Source organism: Simochromis diagramma, unplaced genomic scaffold (assembly GCF_900408965.1).
Source record: "Simochromis diagramma unplaced genomic scaffold, fSimDia1.1 OVJJ01000387.1, whole genome shotgun sequence".
Classification (NCBI taxonomy): Eukaryota; Metazoa; Chordata; class Actinopteri; order Cichliformes; family Cichlidae; genus Simochromis; species Simochromis diagramma.
The window spans coordinates 7409977-7423246 of NW_024387152.1; the positions used below are offsets into that span (position 1 = coordinate 7409977).

Sequence of the window (13270 nt, forward strand, 5' to 3'; positions counted from 1 at the left end):
AAAAACAAATTACAACATTGTATAAAAATTACAATCATCAACTCAAATACTTGGTTCTAATTGAACAGAAATTTCTATGAACTTGTAAGAACTGTGTAGGACATGAATCAGTCTGTGTCAGATGCTGAATTTGAAATTTCCGCTGAAGTCACAGGTAAGAGACAAGTGGAACCAAGATCTAGGCCATTTGCTTTTTGAAGTTTGCAAAGACTGCTAAATTTTGCCAGTGGTAGTTCACTCTTTGCAACATAGTACGCTGTTCTAAACAGATTTTTCAGGTTTATTTTTAGTATGTTATTTGCAATTGGTGTTTGTTCTGGGAAAGATATTGCAGACTGAGCAATAATGCATTGCTTGCATTTCTCATGGCTTCTAATGGGGGCCTTTCTTAAAATGACTGGTCCCAGTAACAAAGGCGCTTGTCGACTCAGAAATCGAGAGAAAACCAACAACACACCCGGCAGAACATTATGTTATTTACACGGGTGGTCCGCATGTGCGCATTCGCTGTCAAAATAAAAGACGCGCACCAGATAAGAAGTTGCAACGCGCGTTTGCGTCCATATAAAAAGCACTGTTTTTGTCCGCTAGAGTGGGATTTTCACGGCACATTCCGCACCACATCTCTGTGCGTTCATCATTTGTTTGAAGCCAGCTCACCTCCTGCAACCACTTTTCCGAGAATACGCGCTTCTTTTGTGGTTCGGACTCCTTCTGACATTTCTTTGGAGGTAGAGGAACACCAAAGTAATTGCTTAAAGGAGCTTCTTCGACATCTTTAAGAGTTTTAAACAAATGTCTGTCCTCCTCCAGAAAATCTTATGTATGCAAACACGCGTTGCAACTTCATATCTTGTGCGCGTTTTTTTTTTTTTTTTTGACAGCGAATGCGCACCTGCGGACCACTTATGTGCAGCCCCGGTTATATAGCTCGTCATATTGCAGCCACAGAAATTATTTTGTCCAAGAAACCATAAAGCTGCACTTTTTTGCCTTATAGTCTGATTTGTCATAACTTTTCCGTTTTGTGGTAAGCTTTTCTTTGGCTGTCACTTCTTCACCCTGACCTGTCTTATTTGGCTCAGCAGAACTAAAATATAAATCCTGCTGCTTTACACACACACACATAACGGTCAGCGATTCTCTGCGCGATCAACCTCTCATATGTTTAAGCTTGCTGCAGGAGATTTCAGTTGTCATGTTTGCATAGTAAACTAACGATTGATAAGACGATGTCAGAGGAATTGGTGCGCAAATTATCATCACTCACCAATCAGTGCTGTCGCTCTCTAGCGATTTTGCAAGCCCTGTATCTGATTGAGGAATCACTCATCTTTGGAAAAGAGAGTTTATTACAGAGAAATAGCTCTTTCCAAAATAAAAGCTATACTATACGCTTCTTCTGGGCTATATTCTCAGCAGCATATTGTAGCGGGTCAGGGCTGTTCGGGGTTCTGTTTGTACAGTTATGTTTTGTTTATGTTGCCATAGTGACGGGTGACGCCCTCTCGCTGCGACGGTGTGTCCTTCCGGGGTCAGAGGGCGCCTTGTGTGTTGTTGTTGTTGTTGCTGAGCAGTTAGCTAGCGGCAGTGTTCTTCTGCAGATGTCAATAAACGGCTGTGCTCCCTGGCTAGCTCACGGGAAGCAAGACCAAACGACACCTCCGTCTCCTCGTTGTCTGAGCTCGCCACATTGGTGTCAGAAGTGGGATGATGGTGGCACCCCATGATCTGACCCGAGTGACTTTTCCCCCGCCGGTCGTGACCAGCCGGTGCGCCAAAAGAAGGCACCTGGACATTTGCAAAGTGAAAGCAAAAAACAAGCGCAAATTGAAACGCGATTTCAATATGTCACATATTGACAGTGGCTCACCGATGCCAATGACATAATTACCCAGCTACATTTCCGAAAAAATGCAAAAGCATTGACATATATTTTTCCTTCCTACAATAGCCCGATGGGCAGGGCAGAGATAGATTTTGGTAGTACGACTGGAAAAATCGCTAGCCCCGGGACGTCGGGCTAGCGATTTTGCAAGCCCTGTGTTACAGGCATGGCCCTTTAAGGATGAAGCCTGATGGGAAATGTATTCGGGGTGTGTGTAGCGGGACTGCCTGGTGTGTGTGTGAAGAGAGAGAGCGGAGAAGGGGAAAAAGTAACGGTTAGCTACAGAAGAGACGAAAAGAAAATAAATAAAAGGAATATAATAACTCCCTCGACAGCCAGAGCTGTGTCGGCGATGCTCGCTGTGAGTAAACTGTTTCAGCCCACTGTACGCGGTGTTCGTGCCTTAGAGAAGAAATAAAGTTCGGTGAAGCAGTTTCCTACGCCTCCTTCGATCTTTTTGCTAGCGGAGTTGACCTGTATAGTAAGCTGTTGCCGGCTACGAGTCAGTTACGGAACCTTCAAGTAACTGCCAGAGGTTTCCTTACTACGGTTCGGGGCCGCGGATCTGGCGCGGTAACACCTGTATCTGATTGAGGAATCACTCATCTTTGGAAAAGAGAGTTTATTACAGAGAAATGGCTCTTTCCAAAATAAAAGCTATACTATACGCTTCTTCTGGGCTATATTCTCAGCAGCATATTGTAGCGGGTCAGGGCTGTTCGGGGTTCTGTTTGTACAGTTATGTTTTGTTTATGTTGCCATAGTGACGGGTGACGCCCTCTCGCTGCGACGGTGTGTCCTTCCGGGGTCAGAGGGCGCCTTGTGTGTTGTTGTTGTTGTTGTTGCTGTGCGGTTGCCGCGCTGAGCAGTTAGCTAGCGGCAGTGTTCTTCTGCAGATGTCAATAAACGGCTGTGCTCCCTGGCTAGCTCACGGGAAGCAAGACCAAACGACACCTCTGTCTCCTCGTTGTCTGAGCTCGCCACATTGGTGTCAGAAGTGGGATGATGGTGGCACCCCATGTTCTGACCCGAGTGACCCCGGCCGGTCGTGCCAAAAGAAGGCACCTGGACATTTGCAGGACTTTGTGTGGGGTAATGGGGTCGTCGGGGACGACTGACCCCTTAGGTGGGGGCTATGTAGCGGGTCAAGGCTGTTCGGGGTTCTGTTTGTACAGTTATGTTTTGTTTATGTTGCCATAGTGACGGGTGACACCTTCTCGCTGAGACGGTGTGTCCTTCCGGGGTCAGAGGGCGCTCTGTGTGTTGTTGTTGCTGTGCGGTTGCTGTGCTGAGCAGTTAGCTAGCGGCAGTGTTCTTCTGCAGATGTCAATAAACGGCTGTGCTCCCTGGCTAGCTCACGGGAAGCAAGACCAAACGATACCTCCGTCTCCCCCTTGTCTGAGCTCGCCACAATATTAAACATATCAGGTCCCCATAAGGAGAATCATGTGCTAACGGCTGTCTAAATGACTCGGGTAAAGTTTGTAGCATGCATGCTTGTTGTTTTTGTCTGCTTCCACTTGTCTTTGCACTAGGATGATGTCGGCGTAAATGTGCAGTCATATTCGTTGTGTTCCCACTAGTGCTGTCAGTGTTAATCTCGTTGAAATGACTGTTAACGCCACAACATGGCAAATCTCCGTTAACGAGCTACCCCTGCGTGGGGCTAGACGGCCAACACGTTAATGAGCTAACTGCGCTAACACACTAGTTCCCACCCATGTAATTGAGCATTGCGTGGCACATCCAACATACTGTTTTACTTTAGTCCATGACCTTACCTTCAGGGTCATATGTCACATGAAAACCAAAATAATTCCAAACGCCAGATCTGAATGAGGGTGGGGGAAGGTTCAATTTGCCATGTTGCAAGGAGAGCTTAACTTCTGTCTCACTAGCGTGCCCTGCGCTCTTCCTCCTGACATGCTGTCTGTGTTGAACGCTCAGTGGATCTGCACTCGACAGTGCAGCCTAGGTGGAGTAGTCGAACGCAGATTCACTGAGCGCTCAACACAGACAGTATCGTCAGAAGGAAAGTTGATACAATAAATTACAAATTTTGTATTGTTCGATACATATGCGTACCGAACCGAAAGCACCGTATCGAACGGTTCAATATCGATACGAATATCGTTGCACCCCTAATATATATATATATATATATATATATATATATATATATATATATATATATACATCGTACACACATACACACACACACACACACAACACACAGAGACACTGTGAGCACTTTGAAGTCAAACACAACACAGCAGTTAGTGGAAGGGTGATTTGTTGATCAAATCAATTACACTCAACAAAAATATAAACGCAACACCTTTGTTACTGCTCCCATTCCCCATGGGATGGACGTAGAGACCTAAAATTCATTCCAGATACACAATATAACCATCCCTCCCAAACAGTGGTCACAAATCAGTCCAAATGTGTGGTAGTGGGCACATCTGCTATATTGAGATAATCCATCCCACCTCACAGGTGTGCCACATCAGGATGCTGATCTGACATCATGAGTAGTGCACAGGTGTACCTCAGACTGCCCACAACAAAAGGCCACCCTGGAATGTGCAGTTTTTTTGCGCTATTGGGGGTCTGGGGACCCAGAACCGATCAGTATCTGGTGTGACCACCATTTGCCTCATGCAGTGCAACACATCGTCGCATGGAGTCTATCAGATTGTCAATTGTGGCCTGTGGAATGTTGGTCCACTCCACTTCAATGGCTGTGCGAGGTTGTTGGATATTCGTGGGAACTGGTACACGCTGTCGTATACGCCGGTCAAGCACATCCCGAACATGCTCAATGGGTGACATGTCCGGTGAGTATGCTGGCCATGCAAGAACTGGGACATTCTCAGCTGCCATCTGCCCTGAACAATGTGAACCACGATTCATCCGTGAAGCGCACACCTCTCCAACGTGCATCGAATGTGAGCATTTGCCCACACAAGTCTGTTACAGCGACGAGCTGGAGTCAGGTCAAGACCCCGATGAGGACGACGGGCATGCAGTTGAGCGTCCCTGAGACGGTTTCTGACAGTTTGTGCAGAAATTGTTTGATTGTGCAAGCCAATTGTTCCAGCAGCTGTCTGGGTGGCTGGTCTCAGACGATCTTGGAGGTGAACCTGCTGGATGTGGAGGTCCTGGGCTGGTGAGGTTACACGAGGTCTGCAGTTGTGAGGCCGGTTGGATGTGCTGCCATATTCTCTGAAACGCCTGTGGAGACGGCTTATGGTTGAGAAATGAACATTCAATGCACGGGCGACAGATCTGGTTGACATTCCTGCTGTCAGCATGCCAATTGCACGCTCCCTCATTGCTTGTGGCATCTGTGGCATTTTGCTGTGAGACAAAACTGCACATTCCAGGGTGGCCTTTTGTTGTGGGCAGTCTGAGGTACACCTGTGCACTACTCATGATGTCAGATCAGCATCCTGATGTGGCACACCTGTGAGGTGGGATGGATTATCTCAATATAGCAGATGTGCCCACTACCACACATTTGGACTGATTTGTGACCACTGTTTGGGAGGGATGGTTATATTGTGTATCTGGAATGAATTTTAGGTCTCTACGTCCATCCCATGGGGAATGGGAGCAGTAACAAAGGTGTTGCGTTTATATTTTTGTTGAGTGTAAATAAACACTGTATTTTTGTACATATATTATTGTGCAGTAGATATATTACATGTTGAATGCCGGATTTTGAATCTTCAGTTCATAAGTGTATCTTCTGTATGCTGGGATTTACAGTTAAAAATAATCTTGTATGTGAATTTTAAGTGATCTTTTAACTGAAATTCTTCATAAGGCATGGCAATAAATTGTATAGTCAATGAAAAAATAGCAAAATGCGTAAAAATTAAAAGAAACATTTAAAAATTTGACTAAAACAAAACATTGGCACCCATGTAAATTTGACATGCTTTGAGGATTTTCATGCTAGGATCATATCAGAAGGACTGTTTTAATATTTTCCAGTGTGTGATGATGGTACCGACAATGATGAGCTCCCAGAAGTCCCGTCTGGGCCTCGGCCTCAGCGACTTTCTGAACTCACCATCAAAGAAAAGATTCCACCCATCCCCGAAGGCAGCGCCTTCTTCATTTTCAGCAGCACAAATCCGTGAGCCTCGTATATCAGACATATCAACACATAGGAGCATTAACCAGTCTAACTGCTCAGTGTGACAGATGTATTTGTAGACACTAGAGTTCAAGCAGTCCCTCTCTTTACTGCTTTCTACTCTCTTTTGTAGGTTTCGTGTATTCTGCCATAAGCTGATCAACCATCAGATCTTCACCAACCTCATCCTGGTCTTCATCATGCTCAGCTCTGTCTCGCTGGCTGCCGAAGACCCCATCCGCAACTTCTCTGCTCGCAATATCGTATGTAAACAACCAATGAGTCTGGAAACTGTTTCACTTTTTTACACGTCACAGTCGGAGTCCACCTGTAATTTTGTAAATTATGTATTACCACATTTCATTTACTACGTTCCATTTTAAGGTCCTGGTGTTGAAAATGTGCATTAAACACCCATCATTAAAGTTATAAGTAAAACGCATATTTTAACAAATCTAAAATTTTCCTTAAAAAATAACAAGTGACATATGAAATGACTGATTTGGCAATAACAATAGTTCTAAAGGTTTTTACAACTACTGCTATTTATTATTATGTTATTATGTTATTTAACCTTGTCTGTTTCTCACACAATTCATAAGATATTCTTAAAAGATAATTCAAAATGTCTTAAATTTGAGGAATTTTTGGCTCTGAAATTAAATACAGTTGGGTAAAAAATAAAGTTTTTAGAGGACTCTTGTTTACCTGAAAAACTAAGTACAGCCTTACTGCTTACATAGGAATTAAGAGGGTAAGCAGCAGCAAGATGCTGCTAATGAAATGCACTTGATTAACTGTACATTAGCAAGTGTGAGCGCCTCTATAAAAGCAGAAGTTTTCTGGTCTGAAGCAATCAAGTGTGTCTAAACACAATCCCATAGTCTCTCCAGGGGTGAACGTTTCAGCAGATTCTCCCTAAATTCAAACTGAGCATGCTCAGAGAAACTACACAAAATCTCTACAGGCCTCAGGTAGCATGTTAAATGTTAAAGTTCATGACAGCACAATTAGAAAAAGACTGAACAGGTACGGCTTATTTGGAAAGGTTACCAGGAGAAAACTTTTCTGAAAAGAACCTGGCAACACAGCTTTGGTTTGCAAAGCTCCATCTGAACAAACCACAAGATTTCTGGAACACTCTCATTTGGACAGATAAGTCCAAAATGGAGATGGTTGGCCTCTATGCACAGCACCACACTTGGCAAAGACGAAACATAGAATAATATCAGAAACACCTCATAACGCATTGTTTTGGACCATTGTTTTGTTTTGACCAAAGTATTCTAGAGTCAAATGTGACATATGTCAGCTAAAGCTTTGTCGAGACTGGGTCATGCAGCAGGACAGCGATCCAAGCACAGCAGCAGATCTATAACAGAATGCCTGCAAAAGAAGCGAATCAAAGTGCCGCGATGACCCAAAGTCCAGGCCTCATTTTAATTTAAATGTTGTGCCGGGACCTTAAGACAGCTGTGCATCAAACCTCAAGAAACTGGAGCAGTGATGTAGTGATGTAGAGCAGAACAAAATTATTCCTCATGGTGATGTGACAGACTGATGATCCAGTCATACAGGAAGCAGTTACTTCAAGTTATTGCAGTAAAGGTGGTTCAACAAGTTACTGAATGAAAGTGTGTACTTAGTTTTTCAGAGGTCTGCATGGAGTCCCATCAAAAATTTCTTTTCCACATGATTGTATCATCGTGTTAAACTGCCCACGAGCTGTGATTACATACATTTTCAGTGCAGACTTTAGAAGCAGATAGTTCAGCAGGCTCCCCTTTGTGTCTGCAGCTACAGCATGTCACTGTAAGGAGTTTTAAATAGTCTGTTTGTGTTCATTCTGTACCAGTGCTGATTGCAGGCACAACATGGCTTCTTCCAACACTAAAAAGAGACAATGGCCCAGCTTTGTTTGCATTCAGAATTTCAGAGAAGGAACATCACCGTTTCTTAACAAACAAGAATTTATTTGAGACTACGCACTAACGAGTGATTGGTCAGTTAAAGTATAACCTACTTAGTGCTTGGCTACACTAGTATCTGTTTCATCTGTGTTTAAACTTTGCAGTAATTACAGCTAAAAGTATTTAATAAATCTCTCACTGTGCTGTTGTCTTGGAATGACTTGAACTTGTGCATTGCCTTTTTCAGATACTTGGTTATTTTGACTATGCTTTCACCGCAATCTTTACTGTTGAGATCCTGTTGAAGGTAAATGTCCTTTGCGTGCTGTGTTGTGCTGTGCTGAGTAGAGCTGTAGTAACCCTGCGCGCTTATGTCACTCTGATTGCTTCCTCAGATCCTAGGCTATGCAGACTATGTCTTCACTAGTATGTTTACATTTGAGATCTTTATTAAGGTAAACAATTCAAACCGTTGCGTTTGCTCAGCAACAACCCACCACTTCCAAGCTTGCTGCACACATTCTTCCTCTCGTCATTTTTTGTCTCTATAGTCTGGTCAGAATGGCCGCCTGCTTGTCTTGTTCTCACAGCGCCGACATGTCAACGTGGAGCTCGTGCCTTTTCGTCAGAAATTTTTTTTGTCTGTCAGTCACTTTTCCATCACGGCCTACTTCCCCCTTTTAACCCTCGACAAGTTCATGGACCTTTGGCTCTCCAGAATACGACCGCTTGTTTGGCTTTTCCCTAAAATTATGTTTTTACCATTTTTTTCTTTGATGACAAAAATGTATACTTTATTCATAGTTTTACAAAGGGATTGTTTTTAAAAGCACATCAGCAGATTTAAAAAAAGCAGTAAACATTAGAGTCCCGTGTTTTAAACAATTCATATCGTTTTATGTTTAATTACAATAACTAACAAAAATCCACCCAACGGGCAGTTTTTGCCAAGCCTGCAGCACTTTTCGCTTTGCTCACTTATGGGACAGACCTTATGTTATTTTATTTTGTTTTTCTGAATATCTTCGTTATACCACTGTACATAGTGAAATGACAAAAACTTGGTTAATTATTAAAACTTAACAGCAGAATGATGTATGTATGCATGTAACTAATACATATAACTATACATGTAATACATGTAAGTAATACATATATATATATATATATATATATATGTATATGTGTGTGTATGTATGTATTTATGTATTCTTCTTTTCCTTCTTCTCCTTTGCAAGCTACATAGAAACCCTGTCAGTTTTAAAGCTAACCTGTACATGTTTAACCTGAAAATGTAAACGTGACATGATTATTGATTTTTTTGGTCAATAATCTCAGTTTCAATTCACATCGTAGGTGTGGATATAAATTTGCCCCGTGATCACTAAACCTCAAACTCCTGCCTCCATAGTAGTTCATTTATATTTTAAATGAATATGTATATCTACATAATGCAACACCCTAAAAACATTTTAAATAGAGCTTTACATCAAAATTGGCACTCTGTAATCAGAGTGGTAAGGGTTGCACAATTCTGATTGTCGTCAAAAATGTCCTCGCTTTTACTGGAGTGAATTGCTGTTTGTTCAGGTAAATGTCTGTGATATTTAAGGACCTAATTTCAGAACTCTTCATTCAGTATTTAGAGGTGACTCAAACAAAAGTCTGTCACATATACAGATACGCAGACCATTAAGTTACTTACATGGGACGTACTGAGAATGTAATATAATAGATTGAAATTAACATGATATATACAAAGATTTTAAATAACTAAACATCTATGAACATCTATAGTAATAGATGTTCATAGATGTTAAGGAGGAGGTGGGTATGTGCATTCATATACTACAATCATTATAGTAGGATGTTCGTTAAGTCTGCTATATTTCGGACGGTAGATGAACTCCAACTAACACCAAGCTTTAAAATCACACTGTCTGCTTGGACACTGTGAACACAGATAAGAAGCATTTTTTAGAAAACTGTTCTTCCAAATAAAAAGCTTGAAGAAAGCCTCAAATATCCTAAACAGTTTTATTATTTTTACATTCACAAATCAGTCTCTAACCTTTCCCCATTACTTGCTGCATGTCTGCACCAGAAAATCTCATTTAAGCTTAAGATTGAAAGTCCTTGTTTATGGTTCACTTTGCGGCTTAATCTGTACAGGAAATGAATGTAGTTTTAAAATGTTCCCCATGTCGTGTTAACATTTTGCAATGTCTGTACCTAATGTATCTATATGTACTGTATATACCATCAATGTGTGTGTGCGCGCGGTACTGCACATAAATGCATCCCTGACGTTTCTCATTTCAAATATGTTTTAAATATTGATTGAAACTTTTACCTGTTAATTTAACTTACCAAGCTTGAGTGCTTTTGTTAATCCTTAGAATATAACAGAATATAACAGTTAGAATATAACAGATCATCTATAGCAAACAGTTATTATGCATTTTGAGTCATATTGCTGCCTTGATTGAACCTCCTCCTTGATTGATGGCTAATCAACATGGTTCTCTCCTTTGTCCAGATGACAGCATTTGGAGCATTCCTTCATAAAGGGGCGTTCTGTAGAAACTACTTTAACCTATTAGACCTGCTGGTCGTTGGTGTGTCTCTGGTGTCTTTTGGCATTCAGTAAGTGTGATTGTCATCAAAAATTGAGCAACTACGTTCAGATGATTAGTTAAAAACTACCGTTTTCACACATGTACTACATTTCCCTGAACCTTTCTAGACATTACCCAGCACAGCCATATGTGAAAATGGAAATGTGTGACTCAGTCAGAATGGACATTAAATGGTCTTTATCCTGCCATCACCATAGTAGAAAGTCAGTGTAATATCCAATGTGAGAAAAGTGCACGTAACTCACCAGTGAATTTATAGAATAAGTAGACTTCATGCCTGTTTTGTGTTTCCTACTTGATTCAGCCGCACTCATGAATCCCTAAACATTACCTAAACTAAATCAGTAGTAGCTACTTAGGGTAATGGCCTAATTCAATTGAGAATTCTGAAGAAGTCATGAGTAAAAACAACTGAATTAACATGTTACATCTTGATTCTCTAAACCCTGTCTGTACTCTGTCACAGTTAAGTTGCTCAGCAACTAAAACTTTAGGGTTCAGTATACTAATACCTCTGTGGGGACATACCCATTAAAAATTACAACCCTTTTCCCCTGATCTGTTTTTCTGTCTCCTATAGGTCGTCCGCCATCTCAGTGGTGAAAATTCTTCGTGTTTTGCGAGTTCTTCGTCCTCTCAGGGCCATCAACAGAGCTAAGGGACTCAAGGTGAGAGTGACAATATCTTTCTCTGTCTATATGCATGGGTTTAGTTGTCTGTCTGAATTTGCACCCATGTTTGTGCAAACACACGCTTTTGTTGGTGACACAAACTGTGTATTTCTAATAGCACTGTAACTGTATGCTTTGCAGCACGTGGTCCAGTGTGTATTTGTGGCCATCAGGACCATTGGCAACATCATGATCGTCACCACTCTGCTGCAGTTCATGTTCGCTTGTATCGGAGTGCAACTTTTTAAGGTACGGCAATGAGCTATAATGGGAAACAGGCGCACACTGATTGTAAAATCTCACGTCTGTTCTGCACTTCACTAAGTTAAACAATGCTTCTACCATAAAATAATAAAAAGCTATACAAAGTTTGGGATTCTTGCACAACACTGCAGCTGACATGATCTGCTTTCTTTTTTAAAGGGTAAATTTTACCGATGCACAGATGATGCAAAGTCCAGCCCAGATGAGTGCAAGTGAGATCTTTGATTCCTTACTGGTTTTTCTTGCATTTTCAGTCTGCACACAGCATATGTAGTTAATATTATCTTTAAATCCCAGGGGTACATATATTCTCTACAACAATGGTGACACTGCACTGCCCATGGTGAAGGAGAGGATCTGGTATAACAGTGAATTCAACTTTGACAACGTCCTCATGGCCATGATGGCTCTTTTTACCGTTTCCACCTTTGAAGGATGGCCCACGTAAGTACTGTTTTATGTGCGAGATGGAATTTAATGTTTGGTATTTATTTTGCTTCTTCCAAACTAAATCCTGTATTGCCACTGGATAGTAACTGATTATCTTGACTTTCTCTCTCCGTTTTGTCCCTACAGTCTGCTGTACAAGGCCATCGACTCCAACAGGGAGAACATGGGCCCTATCTACAACTACCGCATTGAGATCTCCATCTTCTTCATCATCTACATCATCATCATTGCCTTCTTCATGATGAACATCTTTGTTGGTTTTGTTATTGTTACGTTCCAGGAGCAAGGGGAAAAGGAGTACAAGAACTGTGAGCTGGACAAAAATCAGGTAGGAAAGTCTGTTTATGATTATTTCAAAAGCATGAAGAAATAATGCAACATTATAACCAAATAATATCTTAATAATTAATTACTTGGTTATGAGTCTCTGCTTCTTTTTGCCTCAACAAACCATCAACACCATGGCAGCGTCAGTGTGTCGAGTACGCTCTTAAAGCTCGCCCTCTTCGGCGCTACATTCCCAAAAACCCCTACCAGTACAAGTTCTGGTATGTGGTGAACTCCACCGGCTTTGAGTACGTCATGTTTGTCCTAATCATCCTCAACACCTTATGCCTGGCCATTCAGGTAAGAACTATTCATTCTGTCCTTAAGGTAAAGTTGAACTGGGTTTACAATCACTACATAGACTTTGTTGCCAAACGTACTGACTCACTCATTCAAGTCAATGATCATCCAATCACGTCCATGGTCACAGGTGTATAAAACACACCTGGGCATGCAGACTGCTTCTACCAACATTTGTGAAAGAATGGGTCACTTGCGGAAGATCTGTAAAAACCGTGCAAGTCCAGCCATGAAATTTCCTCACTACTAAATATTCCAGAATAAGCTGTTAGTGGTATTATAGTGTGTGGAGGTCATCAACATTCTATACGATCAATCATTACAGACCTCCAAACTTCATGTGGCCTTCAGATTAGCTCAAGAACAGTGTGAAAAGAGCTTCATGGAATGGGTATCCATGCCTGAGCATCTGCATCCAAGCCCAATATCACCAAGCACAAAGCAAAGTCTCGGATGCAGTGGTGTAAAGCACCAGAGCAGTGGAGATGTACTCTGGTGTGATGAATCTCACTTCTCCATCTGCAAGTCTGATGAACAAGTCTGGGTTTGACGGTTATCTGGAGAAGTACCCTTCTCCTGAAGGGTACTGGGAACAGTTTGGCAATGGCCCCTTGTTGTTCCAACATTACTTCACTCCGGTGCGCAAAGCAAGATCCATAACGACATGGTGCGCA

General features: G+C 41.8%; 1 protein-coding gene across 11 annotated transcripts in view; it reads left to right on the forward strand.

Annotated features, from left to right (window-relative positions):
• Nucleotides 1-13270, forward strand: part of cacna1db (calcium channel, voltage-dependent, L type, alpha 1D subunit, b) — a 99712-nt gene that overhangs the window by 56984 nt on the left and 29458 nt on the right. For 4 of the 11 annotated variants that reach the window (XM_040047540.1, XM_040047541.1, XM_040047543.1 and 1 more), the window contains exons 20-30: nt 5891-6035; nt 6169-6298; nt 8193-8252; nt 8341-8400; nt 10485-10591; nt 11165-11252; nt 11397-11504; nt 11679-11731; nt 11817-11963; nt 12096-12297; nt 12438-12596. In XM_040047540.1, the coding sequence (XP_039903474.1) occupies nt 5891-6035; nt 6169-6298; nt 8193-8252; nt 8341-8400; nt 10485-10591; nt 11165-11252; nt 11397-11504; nt 11679-11731; nt 11817-11963; nt 12096-12297; nt 12438-12596 (1259 nt within the window). The remainder of the gene's footprint in view (nt 1-5890; nt 6036-6168; nt 6299-8192; nt 8253-8340; nt 8401-10484; nt 10592-11164; nt 11253-11396; nt 11505-11678; nt 11732-11816; nt 11964-12095; nt 12298-12437; nt 12597-13270) is intronic. The other 7 variants (XM_040047542.1, XM_040047545.1, XM_040047549.1 and 4 more) reach the window with 2 other exon arrangements.